This window comes from Neolamprologus brichardi, chromosome 3, assembly GCF_056152115.1.
Source record: "Neolamprologus brichardi isolate AB-2024 chromosome 3, ASM5615211v1, whole genome shotgun sequence".
NCBI lineage: Eukaryota > Metazoa > Chordata > Actinopteri > Cichliformes > Cichlidae > Neolamprologus > Neolamprologus brichardi.
This window is the reverse complement of record NC_142106.1, coordinates 37,935,232-37,959,363: the sequence shown is the minus strand read 5'-3', so window position 1 is coordinate 37,959,363 and position 24,132 is coordinate 37,935,232. Positions and strand designations below refer to the sequence as shown.

The 24,132-nt window shown below is 41.3% G+C and overlaps 1 protein-coding gene across 9 annotated transcripts in view; it reads left to right on the top strand.

Annotated features, from left to right (window-relative positions):
• The window catches only part of LOC102783746 (adhesion G protein-coupled receptor L3), a 257,526-nt gene that overhangs the window by 154,742 nt on the left and 78,652 nt on the right, over positions 1–24,132 (top strand). For 7 of the 9 annotated variants that reach the window (XM_087837405.1, XM_087837400.1, XM_087837389.1 and 4 more), the window contains exons 7-10: positions 13,989–14,339; positions 17,842–17,945; positions 21,698–21,883; positions 24,035–24,073. In XM_087837405.1, the coding sequence (XP_087693531.1) occupies positions 13,989–14,339; positions 17,842–17,945; positions 21,698–21,883; positions 24,035–24,073 (680 nt within the window). The remainder of the gene's footprint in view (positions 1–13,988; positions 14,340–17,841; positions 17,946–21,697; positions 21,884–24,034; positions 24,074–24,132) is intronic. The other 2 variants (XM_087837411.1, XM_087837393.1) reach the window with 1 other exon arrangement.

Sequence of the window (24,132 nt, the reverse complement as noted above, 5' to 3'; positions counted from 1 at the left end):
CAGGATAGTCACAACCACATTGTTTGAATCAGCATCGGCGTACCACTTCACTGCACACAAATTAGTCTGTACTCGCAGCTGTATTGCATTGTTTCTTCCATTAATTTGCTAGTCCGGTGAGGATGCGCAAAGAGGGAACCTGGAGACATCTGTCAGAGAAAAGCACAACAATGAACGAGCTGAGAAAGTATGGAAAATGAGGATTTGAATCCTTTTGATGCAACAATGTGAGTTGTTTTTAAGCTAAAAAGAAATGCTAAGTGTTAGTTGTAGTTCATTCTGAGTCATTGTTGTCATTCAGCGAGCCCAGAACAAATGATTCGATGAACCACAAAACACCAGAGAGTCAAAAGCCGATGTAGTCTCTTCCTTTTCCTGCTAACATGAGCTTCTGAAATTTGATCCAGTGTCATGATCACAGTGCCTGTTAGCGCTTGCAGAAAGGTGTCATTCTCTGATCGCACTAACACAAGCTCATTTCCACTTGTGCTTCCACTTCCACGAGCATGCCTGACCTGCCACAGCAGTGGAGCATGGTATATGGGCAACAGAGCAGCAGATACATGGCCAGACCCACAGCTGGGGCTCCATTGCCGTATGCCCAGGGTACCGCACATATTACGGGGGGAGTAGGTTGGGGCAGGGGGATGATGACTAGAATTGCCAAAACCACATTACAACCTTAAAAAATGTGTCCAATTTAAAAAATCTACAAATTAGGTTGGATGTGCACACTGGCTGTGAGCTTCACTTAATTGTCCTCTTGCAGCCTCCTCAACAAGCCGACCAGTATTTTGATCCAGACAGGATGTTTTTAAAGACAGATGATCCATGCACAAGTGTGCTCGTCTGATAATTAATTTCATTAACTTGGAGTAGAAAGTGTAGCTTTTAGTAGGCAGACATAAAAGCTCTGTTATCACTTTTCATGATCGGATTTAATGCTGATTATGTGAGGACAGCTGAAATAAATTTGCTGTGTTAATATTTTTAAAGCATAAATGAAAATAAAGCTTGAGGATAACACTACATGAATAGTTAGTAGCACAAGCATGCATGCAAGCATGAACTTGGTGGTAATGGAAAATATTACAAAGGCCAAAGCAACCTCTCTAGAGCATGTTGATCTGACAGTAGCTGACTCTCAACTATCCATCAGCCAGCGCTTCAAATTCACCTTTTGTAGTGTTTTTCACCTCCTCCATCACTTTGCGATTCAGCTCAATCATCTCCTTCACTGAGGACAGACTTCACGGGATTGTTTCAGGACTACAAAGATTGCCGCCCAGCAAGTTGAGGAGCTGCATGAAATTAGTGTCAACGCTGTTAGTTGAAGACCAGGCAGCCAAAAGAGAAAAAAAAAAAAGAAATCCTTGAAAAAATTGATGTTCCAATGAAACCAAATATGTCCCATCACATGGACAATTTTCTTACTGAAGGAATGCCACAGATAACAACTGAAAACAATTACTCCTTCTCTCAACTGCTTTATGTTTACTGTCATTGGTTCTCATCCAACAAAGTGCTAATAAATAATCCTAAAACAGATCCAGAAATGGTTAATTTGGAAATATACCAGTTTTTAGGTTTGTACCTTGCTTAGAAAATACCAAATCAAACATATTTTAACTAACAGTTTCAACTAGTACGACCCATCTCAGCTGGACTTTACGCTAATCAGCAAAGGTAACATGCTAAACGACATGTTAGCATATTATTCACTTAGAAAATACCTCCTTTAGATAAACAAACACGATAACTAATTATCATTTGTATTTAGATGCTACTGTGTTCTCATTATATACTGGAGTGTATACTGAGGTTAAATATATTTAACCTCGCTTCTGATTTTTAGCAATGCATGCAACAGTCAAGTCAAAAACTGACTTTTACTTTGAGGGTTTTCATCCAACGCAGTAGAGACAACAGAAATGACACTGTGTAGTTCTGTTCTAACTATTCATTAAGCCACTAAGGATCACTGTTTCAAAGAGAAGACTGCCATTAACTAAATAAAAGAACAATAAAGTAGATTCAGAGCATCAGAAGACACACAAAAGCTGATGGAATTCGGTGTAATGAGTTGTGCATTTGTTGGCTTTACAATAGTGCTGTAGTGACAAAGCAGATACATTCTTGAATGAACAGATCAACCCTAACTTGACCGCAATTCCCTGCGTCATTGAATTACTGTAGAACAGGTTACAGAGCTGAGTCATTTTCACATATTTATTGAGTCTCAAGCTACAAATTTCTGAGCAGATCTCAGTAAATGTAATAAAGTTGCTTCATTTACCGTCTGTAACTTTGCAAATTGTGGGTAAAAGAGAGGCAACGCACTGCAAACAGTGCTCCGCGGGAAATCAGAAAATATCCATTATCAAAGCAGACTGTTTTCTTACTCTCGCAGCAACGTTAAGTGGGAGTGAAATTTAAATCTGGCATGTTATGCTATTTGTATTTTTATGTTTAGTTTGATCACCTGTCTGTGAAGAGGAATATATGAGATTATTATGCATATTAATTTAATTTAAAAAACACATTGAAATGTTCTTGTAAACTGTTGTTATGATTACGTTTTGGAATCTCCTAGTCGTAATTAATAGTTCATAATTATTCTATAAACATTACATGGATGTAATAAATGTTCTAACAGCTTTCAGAATATATAAGATCCCTCTAGTTCATGATTTACTACCGTGCCGGGAAAAAACAACAAACAACACTGCCTCTGATTGTAATATTAAATTCTTAAGTCATTACAACAGTTTAAAACCAAACAATGAGACATGTATATAACCTCAAAAGCTTTAAAAAAAAGCGCCCCTGCTAGCAAACTAGCTAGCTAGCTAATTGAGAAGCTAGCTAGCTAAATATCCCTCTCTAAATTGTCTGTTGGTATCTTCCCTTATGCTGCCAAGATGTATATACAGTTGTTCACAATAATATTTTTTAACCTTTTTTTCTTTTTATATGTTCTTATGTAAGCTTGAACATGGAAGCACGTGATTTCCTTTTGCAGTATGTGTCTTGATCTTAGCGATGAATATTTTTGCGTAGCTCGCTTCCAATGAAGTTATCTCCACAATGACAGTATCAGGTACAAAACTATAAAGCTTTTTTCCTGACAAACTTAGCTGTGGAAAGGACTTTCTCCAGGCCTTGACTTTACCAGACTAACCTCTGTGCTGTCTGCCACAGTGAGCACGAGGCGCTCGCTGCATTAACTCCACAGGACAGGAAAGGCAAGGGCAGCTACATGAGAAAATTTGCCTCAGCCTCTCTCACCTGCTGCTGCTGTCTGTAGCAGTAACATACCATCCATAAGTTAATATTCCAAGCTGCTTCCACGGCCTTTTTATGCCGACGTAACACCAAGACTCTGGGAGATTTCTATGTTTAGCCTCACATCATCGATTAAACAGTATAATGGTGTGTTTGTTGTGAATGGCTTTAATTATGCCTGATTATGACACTTTACAGAAATCAGCAGTGCCTCTGTGGTCTTTGATTCATCTTGCCGTTTTAGTCAAACACCCTCTCATGTCTGCGTGTGTCGCTGCGCGAGTGACTGTTTTCGTCGACTCATGATTGGTGCATTTGATGTGGCACAGTTGGTGTCATGGATACATTCATTGTCTGACAATCTTGTAATTCTGCCACATGTTGCCATCTGGCCCAGGCACGATGCCAGCCCTGCTGGCCTGGAGAGAGTCAGCAGACGTGACACCCCGACCTTCATGCCGAAACAGCCAATGTTTTGGACGTTCGGGCCATCTTGGCTCTATTTGGAAGAGCCTGACACATGCTAAATTGATTAAGACTGTCTAAGCAGTAAATGCAGGCTGGCAAAGTCGCTGCAGATAATGTGACTCAGTGTGCTTTTAAAGGCAACAAACTGTTGTCCTTTCTGTTCCACTGCTTATGTGCTTGGCTTAGAATAACTGTCATCACTTTTTTCTACTTTTTTTTTTGACAAGCTATTATATAGATTCAGAGATACCCTGCATTTGTCATATATCATCACAGTTTTTTTTTTTTATCCTTACAATGCTTTGAGGAATATAATGCTGTGCAATTCAAACCAAATGCTACCGTTCCATAAAAATGCAGCCTTTTGCTTGCTGTATGAAGCCCTTTTTGATGTTGGGGCTTAGGAATGTAGGCTACATGCTTATTTGCAGGCGAGGCACTTATCACATGCCTGGTGCACCTCTCGCAGAGGGCAATTTTCTTCGAGGGAAAGTGCAAGGTTTAGGATTATAGTCGAAAATGATTTTTCTAACACGTGTATGCAAATCCATGCACCCAACCCTGATGTTGCACATACACAAACTTATGCACAAATTCTTCTAGCAAAGCCTTTAATGCCGCAACACAATGGCCTTCTGTTAGTAATGCAGCTTTAGATTCTTTTGCACTGAGAGAGCGAGCTCGTTGTCGTTGTTTAAGAGCCGTTTTTGGATGTTTCACAGCAGGGCTAAAAACAAATTGTGATATATTAGCAAATATAATTGCTGTGGCCATTTTTCTGAGACTGAATTAGGGGAGACCTTTGAGCAGGTATGCCCATGTTTCAGGTAGTTCACAATGTGCCATGTGCTCATACCCTCTCTGTGATACCCTATTATATATCATATGCGTCCCTCCTCCTGACTGGCCATCCATCACTGGCCTTGGCGGCTCTGCCTTGATCCAGAAATCATACACAGATCACCTGTGTAGTGAGAGAGGTGGCAGGCAATCCCTCAATTAAGGCCAACAACCAATCCATCTCTCCTGACGTTTGCAGAAATGGAAAAAAAAACATAAAGTCACAGTCAAAGTTCTTTGCAAGACAAATATTTGTGATTTCTCACATTGTTTGTAGTGTATGCATTTGGGTGTTTTAGTTCAGGGATCTTTTCCACCACATCTCTTGTCTTTTATAACTCCTCATGTGTGATTTTATGTGAGTATGTGTGGAAAGTGGTTTCTCTAGAGCCCCCCAAAATTGCCACAGTAAATTTAACAGGCTTGGTAAGCTCGGTGGCCCACAAGCTCAAAGTGATTTATTTTGGCCAATCAACCGAGTAAATCTGATTGGAGGCTTCTAAAGCATCTTTAACTCTCTTTATCACCAGTGTCAGATTGGCTGTATCCATTTGGCCCTTCCTGCTGTTGGTTGACGGTATTTTGAGAAGCTTTGCTCTTTTTCTTTTTCTTTGGCAAACGGTGGGACCTTGGAGGAGCGTGTTTTTCCTTTAGTGATTTTGCAATTCCCTCCGTGCGTGTCCTTGCACCTTACTTTTTCCTCTTTCTGCCTTCCCTGATACGTTTGACGATGTTTGGCTGTGTCACTAGCCACTAGAGACTCATGGTTTGGCTCTAAGGTTAAAAACTAATTCCAGCATTCTTCCTTGTAGCTTGATGCTAAATATTGGGTTTCTGTGCACTGTGAGTTTGAATGCAACCCTACCACAGCACTGTCTTTCATACTGTAGACATGTAGATGTGGAACAGATTTGCATACTTCTTATTACCACGCTTCACTGGTAGGGCGAATTGAGCGCCTTTTCGAGATGTGAAAATATAAATGTAGAGATTAAATTCAGAAGATCCTGTTTTGCAAATGCATATAAGCTACGTTCACATTAGGCAAAAACACTGCTTGTTTACTGCACAGCTGTGTGGCTAATTCATCCTTCAGTACTTCAGGATAGCGCATTTGCAGGCAGACTTAGCTCATATCTCTTCTGTCATTTACCTCAAACACAGTGAGTGTCTCTCCGGGCCCGTGTCCATGTGTGCATACATATCAGCCCGGTGCATGCGCTTCTCCCAGCACTGTGTGACCTCCATCGATGCCCTCTCAAGTCCTGGGAAGAGAGCTCGGGAATGAGAAATTAATTGCCAAACAATGCATGGCTCCCATCCATTATGGTTCTCATCATGTCAGATGATATCGAAGCATTACCGGATGTCTGGCTGCATAATTTACTGCACCTCCTCCCCACCAACACCCACAGCAGCAGCAGCAGCCCCGCACCCACAGCCCCAGTTACACTCCCTGATGGATTTGTGGGCTTGTCTCAAAAGGTTCCATTTAATGGCAGGACGACTTTCATCATAATTATCATCATTTTATTTTCAACCCATTCCCCTCAACTCATGAGGACGTGTAGCATTTCAGTGGGATTGTATGACATAAACATTAGGGGAATGATCAAATGAAGAGCTGAGTGAATAAAGCCGTGAAAGTAATGGCTACTGATGTTGTGTTATGAAAGAGATGCTACTGCTTTTATTTTTCTCTGCATAGATGAAAAAAAAATGTCCCAAGATAAAATTTTACATTATGATTCTGATTTATGATCGCTTAGCTGTTGTCTGAATGAGTAAACAAGCCAGTTCTCTTTGCCATATCAGGTTAGAGCCACATTGGGATGTAATCTCTTCATTTTACATTAAATATTTTGTCTTACATTTAGAAACATCAATTAAATGTACTTAAAGTGAAGCTAAAGAGTCATAAAGTTTATTTCTTTTGAGCCTGCTAGCATGACATGCAGCATTGATGTATGTTGACTTCTATGACTATAAATTTAGTTCAATATCCATTTCTACAGAGAAGCTGCAGAAAGCTGATTCCAACTTTTTGGACTTGTCTGAAATTAGAAGTTTTGTTTTTTTTTTGTCTAGAGTTTGATGAAAATATTGACACCCTGCTCTGTACGATGGCTGTAGCATGAAGCTTACTAGCTTAGCGTAAGCGTTGCTAACGGGGGGAAGCAACAGGTGTGACTCTCTTGAAGGCAAATTAAATTTAAGCACCTTTTAAAACTTCCTAGACAAAAAAAATCATATCATATTAAATCTTCTGTAAGTAATCAAGGGGCTAATTAGCAAGCTCTGCAGTTTAAGCGAGCTACATAGCAAATTTTTAACCTATCTTGCTCAAATATGAATGCACTTATGCCACAGTGAGGTATTCATGGTCCTCTGTCAGACCACCCACAAGTCTGTGGTCACAGTTAGTCAGACTTTAATTATAGTTAATCACCAAATGGGTTTTCACCCAAATTATGCTCAAGCTCACATTTGTTATTCTCAGTAGATTTCAGTTCTCATTACTTTGTGCAAAAAAACCAACCAACGACAAGAAAACTCGCTTTTTTTCACAAATTACAATTAGCTACTATTAGCTACTCTGTTAAGCTAATGAACTGTTAAGAGCTACCATGTTCTGGTTTGTCTTGATGCATGCTGCCCAAACAAGACTGCAGTCGTATGCATTGCTTCAAACAGGAGAAACAAATAATCAGACTTTGCAAGTATATCACACGGCAATGTTAACATTTTTTTTGTTTTGTTTTTTAACAGCAGTTCAACAGATTAATTGGAACTGATTAAAAATGTTGTGTACACTATCTCATTTCCTTGAAGAATCCAAAAGCTTTGCCTTCAAAATGGTACCCAACAATGTCCAACTTGGGTGGACATCACAGCCACACTAATTTGCTTAAAAAGATCTTCTCACTTTTACTTTATACCTCCTATTTCTACAAAACAGTGTTGATGTCATAAAAAAGTAAGACGCAGACGAATTTACAACATGAAAGCAGCGTTCTCAGATCAAACATCCAAATGACAGAAGTATCATTATGGCCTGCTAACAACCTTGATCGTGGATTCTGGCTTCACGTACGATTCAGTCTAAAAATATGCGTCCCAGCTCACAGAAATCTCATTTCATTTTAAACAAACTTGAAGAAAGTTAATGGGTGACATCACACATAGACTGTCCAAAATTTACTACAGCCCGGCTGAAGATGTAACGCATAAGGGTTCAAATGCTAAAATTAGGAGGTAATTGGGTTCAGCGCGAGGCTGGAAGTGTCACTATACTGGCTGATGCTTGTTTCATTTTTACCCCCAAAAGCCCTTTCCAGCTCTTTTGATCTCGAGTCTGCAGAAGTTTCTCTGAGACGCAAGTCGGCTCACGGTGCGGAAAGGCACGTCATATGAACCGGATCCATTTCATAATAGCATAGCAGGTTTTTTTCCTGGAGCAAAGTAGAGCGGGCTTATCTAATTGTGGGAGCCACGAGCCCTGGGATACAGAAAGAGAGGCTAATTAGTTAGAAATGAATGCTTTGAAATGAAGCACAAAGCTCTGTATGGTGGAAACAGGCTTCACACGTTCGGCGTGGGGTGGGGGGCAACAGAAGCGAGGTGTAAATGATGAGTGCAGCTTGCGTTTCAGTGAGAGTAGAAGTCAGAGTGCCCACAGAAGTTCGCTACTATGCTATGAATGAAAAGGTGGCTGGTGGTGCACGAACATTCGGGACGTTCAGGAGCCCTCAAGCTTAGAAAGCAGGAGCAGCTCATAGCTCTTATTCTTTTTAATCAACTTTGCAATGCCTTTGAGAACGCATCAAAGCTTAAATATACAGAAGAGGAATCACTTTGAGGTTTGATGTCATTTTATTGAAGTCGAAGAGGACGCTGAAGTGCCTGCTTTGTTTCACGAATCGAGAGGTTGCTGGCATTGGAACATACTTATGACCTTATTCCCAAGGAATCTTTGCGGTATTCCGCATCATTATAATGTGGAATCTTTTCATACAAAGATCGCTGTATAAAATATCTGGGTAATAAAAGAGTTACTCCAGTTCATTAAGAGACTCAAACTAAAACGTGACAAGCCCTTCATTTCGTCCCGTAAGGTCACAGAGTAGTTCCTCGGGGCATACCAAAGACCTGCTCGCATCGTTTTCCTCCCCCTCTCGCTTTCTCGTTGTCACTTTGAATCGAATGGGGAAGCTGGCGAAAGCAAAACAAAATGTCCTTGTGTTGTCTCCAAGGCGATAGTGCCTGCAGACTGTGGCTGCTGTCTGCTGCTGCTGGCTTTTCTCTTTTTTTCTCCTGTGCTCATCGCATGAAAAAGATATTTAAGTTTGCTCAAGGACACTTTCTTCTCTTTCGTATGTGTGTGTGTGTGTGTGCAGGCATATTTAACATGCAGTATGTAGACAGGACATTCTGAAAAATAATTTGACGGTGGACTCAACGGGATCAAATGGAAGAATGGAATTACATTCCAGACGAGGTTCCCAGTGACTTTAAATTAACCTCATGCCGTGATGGTTATATCCTCAAGTCATATTTCTCTGTCGTATAACCCGCAGCATTCAGGGAGGTGGCACGATGAGTTTTATCATCACTATTCTAAAAGAAATAGTAAACTAAAGAGATCTTATGGCCTCTGACTTCGAGACGCAGTTGGCGTTTTTCAGTTTTTGGCAGTGTTTGTTGACAAAATATTCAGAAGGCTATTGCACATGACATAAAATTTGTCATTTTTCCATTTTCATTTTTGTACGCGGGTTTAGCGTCTAAGCAGAGTGGCAGCACAACATCCTTTATGCTTAAAGCGTGAATTTCACCCCATCGGCTACTTACTTGGAAAGATATTCACAGATTCAACTTACGGCAGACAAATAGCTACAATCTCATTTTCAAAACAAGCTGTCCTCCGAAATGAATAACATTAGTCTGTGAGATGAGTGTGCCAGAACCATCTATAAGAAGTAACACCAAAAAGCCACTAACAAAATATAGAGAGGTTGTATTTTGGGGGGTAATCTTTACCTTGGAAATAAAGTCAGTACATCACCTTCTTTTACGCTGTGTATAAAGAGAATAGTTTACAGGGGAAATCTGACAGAATCTCACAGTCGTGCAGTCTTTTAAATTAGTTGTAGTTATTTATTGATGAGCTTTGAACCTCTTTTGCTATCAGTGCTAACACTCCTGTAGTGTTTTACTTACAAATCTATGTAGGCATTAGAGCCCAGCTGATTTATCGGCAGATTGATGTTATTAAATATGATCAAACATTAGCTATTCAGGCATTTGTAAAGGCCAGCACTGCAACTTTGCTGTTGGCAACTTGTATTTGGAGTGCGACAAACACAACACCTTGATGATCTAAGTCAGCGATCCCCAACATTTTTTGCGCCACTTACCGGTTTATGTCCGACAATATTTTCATGGACCGGCCTTTAAGGTGTCGCGGATAAATATAACAAAATAAAACCAGTACTGGTACCAGAAAAAAGACGATTTATGAATAACACATGGGAAAAGACCCACGAAACCGAATCAACGATAAAAACAATTAAAAAATAAAGACATAAAAACCGATAAAAAACGTGAAAACCATAAATTTCACACCCCAGCATAAACTCTCGCGGCCCGGTACCAAACAGCCCGGGGGACCGCTAATCTAAGTAGTTGGGGAGAACGTAACCCAGTAAATAAATAACTACATCTAGCAACTGTTTGGTAAATCTGTATTCGGTGTGGCTGAAATAAAAATTATAATGAAAATATCGGCCGATATCACCAAATATCTGTATCGTCTGAAAAATCCTATATTGTTCAGGGTCTAGTATGCATGCACGTAGTTTGGAGGTGGTACAGAATATTCCTATTCCTTTTCCCAATTGCCTGTTCAGTCTGGTTCTTACCAAGCAACATGAACCCAACATAAACTGGTCTTCCTAATGGATTCCCAGTGGTGTAAAGTTTCCAGATACCAGATATAAGGTATAATCCTTCTGCTGATTTTAGTGTGGCTACTACATGGAAATAGAAGCATGAAGCATCCTGGTTGAGTGTTTTACTTGGTTTATTCTAACTCTATTGAAATGTGCGTGGCTGAAACGCTAAAATAAAAAGCAGATTTTACACAAAGAAGCAGAAGCTAATAGTCATAATCACAGACTGTATAAAAAGTGGGGTTTTTTGAACAGCTAATCTGAGGCCTTGACCTGACTTTATCTACTTACTGAGAGACTTAATGTCAAAAGGAAAAATGGAGCACTTACATAATTTAATTTCCTAATATCTGAGTGTGGAACGGTAGAGCGGTGGTTAGCACTGTCGCAGCAAGAAGGTCCTGGGCTGGGGCCTTTCCAAACACGTGCATGTTAGGTTAACTGGCTGTACATGTGAATGTGATTGTGATTGGTTGTCTGTCACTACACGTTAGCCTGAAAGAGACGAAGAGATGAACTGTAGGTTGTATTCTGCCTTTCCCTCCACAATAGCTTGGATAGCCTCCAGCGCACCTGCGACCCTGAATGAGATAAGCAGAAAAATTAGATGAATGGCATAATTAAATCCTGCCATCACATACTTAATACCACTTTGTTTTCATGTGAGAACTGTAGGGGCTTTTCAGGGTTTCGGAGCTAGCATCTAATGCTTTAAAGCATTGGCTATGTGTGTCTTTTATATACAGTCTATTACCAACAGGAGCTTTAGCCCAGAACCTCTTAAGTGCACTAAAACAAATAATGGATCAATTTATTGCTGATTACATTCATTTTTTTAAATTCTAGCATGAGTTGTACAAGGAAGAATGTACTCCTCTATATATTTACTCAGCAAAGAATTACCTCATTATCCATTTACAGTAGTGTGCTTACATTAGTCTGCATTTATAGGTGTCTAAGCAAAAAACACTCCCTCAGCAAAATCCCTCACAGTCACAATCACTTCAGTATCAGCATTCCTGACCAGTACAATCATCCCCTTATCCTAACAGGCCCCTCAGCACACCTGTTTCGCCACCGGCTTATCTTCGCCGGAGCACTGTGACCTTTGCTGACCCCCATATGAGCTGTGAATATCCATGATCAGATTCCCATCAGGTGCTCTAATGGTTTTTCTTTTACAACACGCAGTTTTAGCACCTCCAGCTGATTTCCGTTATCCTGAGATTGATTGTGCTTCCCCTTTACCAGGGTTTGGCGTATCGTATACGAGGTCATTTCTCCTCAAATACAGATATGAATACGCGTAAATGAGTTATCTCATAAATAATGAAATAAATAGACTGGTGGTGCCCTTGAAGATATTTCTTCGTCCCATTTCCACGATGATCGCAGCTGAAGGCTGCTGCGGAGCAGATTGATGACGCCGGCTAATAGGGGATGTAGGATGTAAATGGGGATGTCTTGGTCGGCTGGTGGAAATGCTAAATAAGTATTTGAGCATTCGTGTGGTTTCTTTAAAGCCCTGTTGACGGGTGGCAGTGTCAGTTTATGATGCTGATGAGGGCTGGCGTGTGTGACTGTACATTTGTGCTGGGCTTATTTTAAGCGCTTGCACCCATATCCACTTCTGTGACAGCCTGCTGTTTGAAATGTTTGTGTTTTTCCACTTACCACTGATGTCTGCTACCTGCGCTAATTTGCGTTGTTTTTGTTTTTTCCTGCCTGCGATAGAAATTTGGAAGTTGTAAAAGCTGCATTATCGGGTAGTCGGGAGTAAATAGGCTCTGCGTGCCTTTAGTTCACATTGCAGCTCAATGAGGTTCTTGTTATAGTTCCGCTTTACTGATGGAGTGCCTCCACAGGAGTGTCCAAGGTACCTGCAGATCTTGAAAACACAACAAACTCTTTTGTTAGCGGCAGAAAACAAATACTCAATCAGTCTGGAACTCTCGCTGCGGCGGCAAACTATTTAATCAACCGTGGCTGTCGTCGAACGCTGTTAAGCGTTAAATGCATTGACTGCTGATAGAAGTCGGATGTCATTACAGCCTCCGGGGGCTTCTGCGTCCCCAACAGCGGCGCTAATTTATGCTGTCTTATTTTGCTTCTACCAAATTTACCATACAGAGAAATTGTCCGATTGTAAATTAAATCAGAGGGAATTGCGTTTCGAGAAGGATGGGGGGGGTCTGTTATCTGAGCTCTCCGGGACGCGTGACGTCCATTACGTGTGCCAACCTAAAATCGACCCTCATTACATTTTGTTTTGCTCTCCTTTCATACAGAGATTAGTACCATTTGTCACTTCTGTCATCTTGATTGTATCTTTGCATTAGTCGGAAACGACAAATGTCACAATTGCATTTTTTTTCTTTTTGCTGAGGTCCAAATTGTGTGGGTGTGTGTGAGAGAGAGAGAGAGAGCACTCTCATTTGTTTAAAGAGTCTACAGCAAGCTTTCTTCTTTCGAATCGCTTTCAGTAATAAGATCACGACATACAGAAATGTCAGGGTAGCAAAAATAGCACTGTATAAAGAATAATACAGATTATACATATTATTAAAATAGAGTAAAAATATTCCATTGGGCATATTTTTGTAGACTAAAGCCAGGCTTTGGAAAATACATTATGAAGCATGGCCTCCCCATGTGTCCTCTGACCTTCTCTGGCTTAATCGAGTCCACGCATTCATAAAAAGCCTGTAGCTAAATTAATTTGGGACCTCTATTTTCCAATCAGGGGCCCAAGGGAAAGCGTCTAAAAGGGACAGGATGGATGAGAAGATGGCGTGATTGATGACAGGGAGTCAAAGAGCGGTATGTGCTTTTGAGTAGGAGGAAGAGGATTACTGAGCCGGTGTGCGAGCACATCTCGGTGCACGCGGGTGTTATGATAGCCTTTGTCCCCCAGCAGCTCAGGCAAACAGCGTCATTAGCAAAAACCTCCTGGAGTGTAACCGCAGGGAAGACTCACATCCAGGAAACAGGTATTTCAGTTTGTCCCGGCTGACCTCGAAATAGCACGGAGCTACAAAACCCGGGTATTGACTCGCAGAGATATGCCCTCGTCAACAGCCGCATTTAGGCTACACAGCTGGAGGTTTGTGTAGTGCGCGGCGCTTGTGTGTGTAAGCTTAGCCAACGGGGGTCTAGAACTAGACCAAACGCACACCCGTGTAAGTCACACCTGCCAGTTCCAGTTGATCCTCTTTGAACTGTTTTCCTTAAAACTGACACATGGAGAAGGAGGAAAGAATAAACCCGCATGCATACACTCAGGCTTGTTTCTTTTCTACCTGCACCAAAATAAATTTTCTCTCAGCGACACAGATGGAATAAAAAAAAAAATAAGTTATTTGCTTTCAAGTTTCTTTAAAAAATTTTTTACATTTGAATTCATCGGCTCACTTTGTCGTCCCCTTTCTCTTTGTCGTTTCCTAGAAACGTCCTCCTCGATAATGGTGTACATGGATACCACGACCACAACAACGAGGACCTCCACCAGACCTCCTGTTACCACGACAACCACGACAACCAGGACCACCACCACCAAGGTGCCCGCCACGACGCCTTTGGTGGTCCAGTCGCCACGAACCACATCGGCAGTGGTGGAACCGTACCAGACAGTCTTGGAAGATTTGGAGCGAGAAGATGTCAACGCGGCGCCGGCCACCGCTAAGCTACCAAATCTTAGGGTGGAGTACTGCAGTCCACTGGTGATGATGGACGTGTCCTGGCCGAGGACGAAGCAGGGAACGTTAGCCAAGATGCCCTGTCCACCTGGATCATTAGGTATTTATATTTATTTATTTTGTCCTGTCTCACTTAACTGGCCACAGCAGATGGATGTCTAGTTCTGCTTGACGTTTCTTCCTGTTAAAGGAGGGTTTTTCTTTCCCACTGTTGCCAACTGCTTGCTCATTGAGGAGAATGTAATTGCTGGGCTAAAGCGCCTTGAGACGGCTGTTGTTGTGAATTGATACTGTACAGTTAAATAAAATTGTATTGAATTGAATTGAAGGAAAAGTTAGAGCAGGACTAAGACATGAGCATGTATGGATGGAGACAGGAACATCTGGTTGCTAGGGAAAAGTGTATATTCCCTCACTAGCTAGCAAGTGGTTGCTGGACTTTGCTAGCTGTTGCTAGGTGAAAAAATGTTGCAAAGAGGGTGCTGCACCAATAGCTTGTTAGTGAGTGTTTGCAAACTAAATCAGCCACAAAGTAACCATGTAGATGGAGTGAAACTTGAAAAAGTTGTGTCTCATCACTGAAACCAACCCATTTCAAAAGGTGCAACTCTTATTTTGAAAGTGAACAACTCCTTTTCAAGTAGTTGCAGAGTTACTGCAGACAAGTTGGCAACTTTTATGCAAACAATGTGTGACTGCAGCAGCCTTATAGCAACCAAAGCAATCTCAAGGAGGTTTCAGTGCAGCATGCTACTTTGCAACTAATTTTTCTAGCAACGTCTGACAACCACTGTCAATACACATTTTCCCCCAGTTACTAGGTTACCAGGGGGGTCAATGGCAGGTCTTTACACCTGAGTGGGGGCTAAGATAGTGTATTATCGCCCCAATGAACTCAGAGATAAAAAGTAGTAGCAGCAACAGTAATTACCCATGTTATTCAATCTAGACTTCCATAACAAGCCTACCTACGCACAGATAAAATTGAACTTCACGGAAAGAAGGTTCTGGTCAGTGGCCGTCCGCTGCTCCGAGTACTTGGACATGGGTTAAATATAGAGAATTAGTTTCACTACAGGGATCAATAAAAAGATATCCTTCCAGGCTGAATTCCTTTACAGTTGCTCGGTACAAATAACATAAGTTATCCCGTGCAGTGTAGGTGATGACATTTTTAGTGCACTCACTTTTAAGGTTTTTCCCCGGAGAAGGGATTTAATTATCTGGTGAAGCTGTTGGCTTGTACACTGTTTCTGTTGTTGTTGTTGTCATCGTTTCTGTTGTGGATGCTGTAGCATTTGGAACTGTTCTCCCAGATCTCTGCCTTTTCTTTGGTCAAAACCAGGAAAATAGGTTTGCACGTGCACCTCAGATGGGCGTATGATTTATTCATTGCGTTTCCTGCCCCTGACATAATGCCAGTGACATTACATCAAATAACGACCTGCAGTTGACCTAATCACTCCCTCCAAATCTCAAAGATTCCCATGTTTAGAGCTGAAAGCGCTCTCCTGATGAGATACGCGGATGTGCTCTTTCTTTGCTTCTCGTCTGTGTGAGGATGTCAGCTCTCTCCTTAGGAGACACAGTCTACTGTGAGCCTCTTTGCCTTGATGTTGTCACCGTGTGTGTTTTGTTTATGTTTACACTCCCCCTGCAGCACTCATTCTCTCGCCTCCTGTCCTCCTGACTCACTCTCTCCTCCTGACTCACTGATGCACGGCTAAAGATAGCTTAGCATCGCATCTGTGTGGAAACTGGTAACCGGCGTGGCGCACGGCCATATTTACTTCTTGTCTCTCAGGGCGCAATTCATGTAATTAATTAGCGGCTAAACACGTTTGCGTTCGGCTCTTTTGAAAGGGCTGCTGCGCTTCATTTGTCAGGCATCGGGCCTTTGTTTGTGCGTGTCTCGTTCGAGCCCCATCGCCGTATCGATACTAAGAGAATGGAGGCCTGAGTACATCGAGATTAAATCAACGTTGGCCGGCTTTTGATATAAAAGCTTTACCTCAGGAAGTAAAAACCCGGGGGGAGCACTTCATATTTAAATGGAACCTGGCTATGATCAAATTATTTTTAAGGCCGATCCTCTCGTAATACACGGATGAAGATTATAGTCCATCCATTTTCCATCCAGGGCTAATCTGTAGCAGGGCCAGATTATGGTAGGAGAAATTAAAGGGGTTACCTACTACATTCATATAGTTGTTGCATCAGCAAAATAACTCAGTGTTAATAATAAATGATTGAAACATAAAACAAAAGCTGTCATGCTTTATTTTATACATAATAGAGTGACATCATAGCCCCCAAATCCTGCTCGAATGCTGGAAAAAGTCTGCTCGTTTCATCAATCAGCACTGAGATTCAGGCCCACACATTTACATACAGTCTTCATTACTGGGTAACACCAGCACCCATCGAGACCTCACTAACAGGCATCACATGGCAAGATAAGAGGCACACATACCCCACCTCCTCTCAGCGCTACTCTTCAAAGCCATTGCACTTCAGACGGCACTGCCAAGCAATACACAACTGTGCAAGCTTCCTCTGCCACTCTTTGAAAGTTCCTCGAGCTCCTCTTCCATGTACCATCACTTCGCCCGCTGTCATCCCCCCAGCATTCCTCCGACTCCCTCTTCTTTCTCCCTCTGTCTTTTATGCCCCTTTGCCTCTAAATATAGGCAGAAATACAGAGTTCCTTATCTTATAAACCCATCAAACATACAGCTGTCCAAGGTGGACCGGGGAAGGAAATTATATGTCAGTCAAAAGTTCTATCTGTTAATACCGGCCGTCTCACCCTCCCTTTAAGTACAAGCAAGGGCGATTTAATGTCAGCATGTAGCCGTGCTGATGTCAGCTATGAAAATACGGGAGCAAATTATTTGAGGCGCGCGGCAGAACGAGTCAACAAGCAAGCTGCATTTCTACATTTCTACCTCGATGCCATTTTGCAGTAACAGTGAGTTCAGCTGAAAGCGATGGTAGGTACAGCACATTCAGAGGGGCTTAACAGACACTGGTCAGTTTCTGGATGTGTGTTTGTGCTAAAGTCAAAAATGGAGCGTTTTGCAAGGAGCTCACTCACCAGAGCACCTCACTGTCAGCAGAGAGCCCGTCTTAATTGACCTTCCTGATGAATTCAAGCTAGGGCAGACTTAATTGGTACCTATTTTGGTGCGTTTTCTTGCGTATGCAGGAGCCGAACTGTCACACACATGCAGACGCCGTCTGACTTTTAATGATTAAATACAGACTTGGGCAACTCCAACTGGCCTCGAGTGAAGCAACTTCATTTCAGTCGCTATAAGATAAAGCCGTCCAATTACATTTTTCTACATCCATTAATTTAATCACTTAAAGAATTATGCTCCTTGGGATTTTCTTGCAAATAGAAAAAGTATTCGATACACAGAAGAAGAAACAGGTGGTATTTTGAGGTCTCCTCACTCTATATTGGGGGAAAAGTATAAAAGAAAACACAAAATATGGATAAACTTGATTGTCTCAGAATTTGCTCATCTAGTAAATCTGACACAGTTCTTCCCACAAAGCCTCTTAACTCTCCTCTCTATCTCTCGTTCGCTCTCTAGGTGTGGCCTCATACATGTGCATGGGCCCCGAAGGATACTGGGACTCCCAGGGACCTGACTTTAGCAACTGTACCTCGCCTTGGGTCAACATCATCAGCCAAAAGGTAACAGAAGTAAAGATGCACAGATTTACAGGGTAAAAAATTTAGTTCATGGACTGCTTTTGTGTGTGTGTTTGTTTTTCCTGATTAGCAATTATCACACATTTCTCTTTAGAATAAAATTGTAGGAAAAAGCCTGAAGATAGCCTGGAGGATTTGGCTTTGAGCTTAAATGTATTTGGATTTAGGTTGAACACAACGGCGCCCTTTTACCTTATTCTGACGAACGTGCACCGCAGATCACAATGCACATTGGGGATGTGTACATCATTTGTACTCAGAGGACTTTAGTTTTTGTGTGGGTTTTTTTTTTTCTCCTTTTGTCCTATTGTCTCTTCTTAATTGGTCCATTAATGTCATCGATTAGCCAGAGGCTTTACTCAATAGAAAGGTTATTCTTGTGCGTGCATGTGTTTGGCGTGAGTGGGTGGCTGGGTTGGGTTGGAGTGAAAACCAATACCACAGGATCATAGTGTAATAGCCTGCTGTGGGTAACAGCTAATGCAGACCGCTTTCTGTCTTACATGAACCGGCGGTTATTTGCATTCTATACTTCTCAAGTGCAAACGATTCGGATCTCCTCGTCTGCAGGCGAGTTATTATGCAAAGCTCCATATTTATAAAGCTCCCTTTGTTAAAATCTGTAAGGGAATCAAATCTTAAAGGAGGGGAAGGTTACTGCAAGAGAGGATCAGGGTTCCAGGTTATGAATTGCAGGCAGTGCTGCAAATGTTCTCCCTTAAACTCATAGGACCCCGAGGCGTACATGCTATAACACTTATGGTGTACTCGACGGCACAAAGCTCAGCCCATTAAACAAACGGCAGTTTGCGGATATGGATGGAGAACGGCTGTTGGGTAACAAAATAGAAGGCGGGAAAATTATCAGGTGCATTTCTGTGCAGCGCGGGCCCATTTCAGCAGTGCAATAAAGCTTAGCAACTGGCTGCTGTTTAGAGAAATTAACTACAGCAAAGCTCTCTCTGAACCTGCTGTGGCGGGTGGCTCGATTCAGGTCTAACAGGGTGACTCTAGTGTAGAGTAATGCATGTTAAATTCTACAGAAAGATGTGACACTCAAAATATGCACGCTTTTTTTAAACAAAGGTGTTATTAATCTTTTCTTATTTTTAAAGCAAATCACACTCCAGCAGCGTGCCTGTCGGAGCAGAGACAGGAAGACTCTAATGAAGATCAACCTGTCAGACAATTGGAATGCCCATCTGGCACTTCGTTATTTTATATCTAGGGCCATTGTCCTGTATGTGGCACTGCTCATTACCAGATGGTTTCTCAAAATGAGAAAGGAAGATATAAAGCATGAAAAGGAAAGGAAATGACACGAGACAAGCAGAAGGGAGAAAAAGAAAGCGGAGCTATTTACCTAGCATCCCCACATCCCCTCATTAAGAGACGAGAGCAGGGAGGGTAAAGAGGAAAACATCTTCCAAAGAAACATTCCTCTGCTTACACCTCTGTAAAGACCAATTTAAGCAGCCTAATTGGCTTCACTAATAAACTCACAGGCGATGATAGCAGGTAATGTCAGAGTAAATCAGGACGATCCTGTTTTAGATGATACCACCACTGTTTTGGGGCTCATCTTACGACTCGATTAGTTCAATCTTTAAAGGGAACTGACCCAGAGCGTAAGACCCAGATACGTTTTGGGCATGTAATCAACTCTAGATTTATTTACTGAGGCTACATGGTTTCCCATTGTAGTCATCGGCATATGCAACATGCAGGGCTGTCTTATCAGTCACCATTGCTGACAGGTAATTTCAAGCATTACTCATTAAAGTGATCTGTTTCTCAGTAACTGTGTGATTTCTTTCTAAAAGAATGTGGCATTTATTTTATTTCTTTTTCATTTAAATCTCTGTTGTCAAAGCATTTTGAACAAAAGCAGCATTTTGTTGGCGTCAGGGGAAACCTTTTTATATATTATTTGAAGAAATTCCTGTAACTGCTTTGTTTTTGTTTTAAATAATGTGCTCTTTGGGAAGTTATTGAGGAAAAATTGTTGGTTTTGCTTTTTGGTGGAAACTCTGAGCAAAAATGAAAACTGTGGGTAGCAGTTTTAAGGTTACTTAGCTACTAGCTAAGTAGGCTACTAGCTTACTTAGCTAGTAGCTTACTTAGCTTACTAGCTAGCTCTAGCTCATCTGTTGGTGTTTTAATATTTTTCATTTATGTTTCGCAAGCATACTATAATAGGTGATAGTGAAAAAACTCAGTTTTTACTTTTAGTTTGATATTTGATATCTTTCACTGCATATAAAAAGCTAGTTTTACATTTTTGCTAATATGTTTCATCAGCAAAGGGATTCAAAACACAGCATCCAGTACTTATTTTGTTTAAGTTCCACAAATCAAACTTCAGCAATGAAGAAATGCAAAGCTTTACGGACCTGCTTACTGTGCAAAACTCTCACTTCTTTGTATTTTGCTTCCAAGGAAGCTGAGGTTCTTGTCTTTAGCAAGTTTTTATTTGGACATTTGCAGCTTTTCACTCATTCTTAGTCCAGTCCTTACACGTGACAATTTTCAGAGCAATATTTTTTTGTTTGTTAAGCCGATTAACACTAACCTGTGAATCTGTCGAGCACAAAAAACAGCACCTAACTCAATAGATAAACCAGCGTTCTGTCTACACAGAGCAGAAAAAGTTGGTATTTTAGCCACTTTGCAACTATTAGCCTGCGACAAAACATAAAATTTGTTCCCACTGCTTTAATTTCTTCAATTCTACTAAAAATTGCAAGAATAATATCGTTTGATGGGCATAAATTAGTGTTTGTGCCCCAACCAGGTGATTCCCCTTGGTATGGTGTAATTCCTGATGACTGCTGTACTTAAAGAAATGACAGAAAAGCCTGAAACAGTTTGGGCTGTGTTAAAGAATACCATGTATTAACTTTCAGGCTTGTCAATTGCACAGTTTTTGTCTTATATATTTATATATTTACATGTATATTTGCATGTTTCAGTAAACCACTGCAGTCATTTTCCGTTATCTTAGCAAAATATAAAGAAATGATGTTAGCTCAAGACTTTCTCACAGTACTGTAAAGTAGCTAAGCTATGATTGAACGATGACATTTCATAGGAGGGCTTAAGAGAATGTCAGAAGCTTTAATTTTACAGTATATATACATTTGGCTGAACTGTTTCTGCAGTGAAAACTGGAAGTAATGTTTAAGATATGAAAGGTTCACTGTGCAAATAAAAAAAGCAATAATTTTCATACAACAATAAAAGGGTGACGGTGAGAGTAATCGTTTTCTCATTGTCAGATTCTAGCACAACTTGTTGAACTTCATATATTCAGCGCTGTGTATACACTGTTATCCCCAAGCTGCACTGCTCTCTATTAGTTTTTACAAAGGTGTAAGGCTTTCTTGGGAAATTCCCTCAATAGTCTCATAATTATGTCTGGATGCAATATTGGCTCCTAGTGTTCAGTCGGCTGAGGATCGTCTCACCACATTAATTGTGTGCGATATTGCAGCAGTTGCAGAAAAGGTTTAGGTTAAACGCCTTTTATTTTAGGGGGCATTATACATGAATACAGTAATTTGTCATGTTTTCTAGAGTGTTCTTTTTGAATGCCACAGCAGCAAAAAGCAAAGGACCTGGGGTTGTTTTGATTTGCGTTTAGTTATAGAGAAAAACACTCCGTACAAGCCAGCCGCCTCGTTTAAAAACTTCACAAATTCAGCTTTAACTGGATTGGCTGTCCCATTCCTTAGATAAAAGCCGGAGAGACGGCGGCGGTCATCGCCCGGGAGCTGGCAGAGCAAACCAAGAGCAATCTTCAGGCGGGGGACATCACCTACACGGTGAAGGCCATGGTTCAGCTGGTGGATCTGCTTGACGTGCAGCTGAGGAACCTCACACCAGGTGGCAAAGACAGTGCAGCACGGAGCCTCAATAAGGTATCGGAGGAAACTGGTTTACACATATTTATTTATTTATTTTAAAAAAGAAAAAAAAAATCTGCATTCAGGCTGGATAAACGTGACCTGTGAGGAAGGTGACCCACGCCTGTGTAAGCATAAAATGAAGCAACAATAGAGTGAATGATTTGATTTGCTAGAGCTGCTTTTGTGTGTAAGCATCCACTAATTCCGACTGTTAAGTTTCCGGTCTTGAGGCCTGCCTACCACGAGGCTTCAATCCGAACCCGACCAGTAGATATTCTTTTAATTATCTGCCGCTTGGCTCTGTGCTGTTGAGTAAAATGATATTCCCCGTTTTCCCCTGTAGTCTGCCTCATAATAAAAACCGACTTTCAATTTTGAGCACTTCTCTTACACTAAGTGCAATCAATTTTTACACTGACGCAGTTTTAAAAGTTGCCGTCCACGCGCCGTGCTTGTCAGCAGCACAACATTTGCCCCGCTTGTGGTTTTTGTTTTTACTAATGCGACGGGGTAAGATTCCAGCGGGCTGCATGCGAGCTGTGGGGGGTGCAGAGCGTTTCATATTCGCTGAACTTGAATCTAATGTATTTATTACCCAATTCACAGCAGAGCACAGTAAGGGGCACTCAGGCAGAGAGAGCAAAAATAATACTTTCTATCTCCTGAGCGGCCAACAGAAAAGCAAACATCAGTGAAATTCAAAATGTCACTCGTTAATTTCCTGGAGCGGCATCACTTGTAGACGAACTTGAACACCTGTTCTCAGATTGCTTTTTTGGGACTGTTTTTTATTTCATTGCTGCAACAGACACAGATGTCCCTATTGAGGTTTTAGTGCCAGTTTTCTCCAATGGAGAGGGAAGGCAGTAAAGATGGCCAAAAGGCCTCAGAAGGGAAACTTGATGAGTGAAAACACATCGGAGCAACTAGAGTTTATAATACCTCTCGAAAAAATAAATACTGGCTTCACATAAAACAGACTGTTTGAGGGAGAGGCGACTAACGAGGTGGCGGTTGCCACCTAAGTCTTTAGTCCCTTTTTTAAAGTTGATGAAATGGCAAAAAGAGAGAGAAAGCAGCCGTATTGAAGGGGTGAGGCGGAAAAGCTTTTGCAACAGGGATAATTTATTCAAGAGGTCAGGGCTTTCCAGTGATTTATAATTCTCTGTCTGCTGATATACAGTCCATTTTTTGCAGTACGGTGCATCTATGGAACAAAAAAACGTCCCTACGGGTTTTTCTTGTGCTCTGCATCCCTCACCAGTGAGACGTCTCCCAATGGAGACACCGGAGTCCACAAAACTCTTCTTCTTCTTCTTCTCTGTTTTGGCAATACCAAATGTTTCGCCCTTGAGTTCAATCATTTTGACACAATCTGCTAAGCAAATTAAAGATTTTTTTCTTCTTTTTTTTGTTAATATAATGAAGCAGAGCAGACTTTGCCAGCAAACAATGAAAGGATTGAGTTGGCAAACGGTGAGATCAGTGTCGTTTTCATGATCAAACGGTTAGCTGGCTAACGGTGCGGATGGGAACGCTTCCAGAAGAGTGGGCTGTGATGTAGAGCAAGAGCCTCCTTTATGGGGAAATGGTACTCTTTGGAGCTAATCTGCATGGGATTTAGCATGGTACTAGAACCTATCTGTTAAGCCACACAGCGGCTCTGTTGGCTACACCGCCTGTATCAGAACTCAATTAAAATGATTCACTCCCCATGCAGTCCTAACAGCACTTCTTTGTGCCTCAGCTCCCTGTCTGTGTTTTTTTTCTTTCTTTCAGGTATGCTAAAATGCTATTAGCATTAACTCTTCTTCGGTGGTGGCAGACGTTTAATGGATAACTGCACCGTGTTCTCTTGGGAAATTTCTCAAATAAAACATAAAACTTAAAATGTGACAACCTAGAAATCAAAGTTAAGAGTGTCATGCAGTATGCTTTTTCCTACTGGTCTCGTATGTCTAATTTTAGGGCTAATTAACACGAGTCTCTACTTTTTTTTTCACATGTTACGCAGTCATTGTGCCAAGTGCTTTTCATAAAACTGTAGAGTGAATTTTTTAGTTTCTCACTTACTTTGAAATCTGTACTTCAAGCTGAAATGTTTCATGTGGAATTGCCTGACTCTTTTTTTTATGCTAACTCTTGAATTTCTTTGGGTTGCAGTTGCAGAAGAGAGAGCGCTCATGTCGGTTTTATGTTCAGGTATTTGGACCAAATTTTATTCCTCACTTCCTGCTCTTCGTTTCCTCATTGTGGTAACT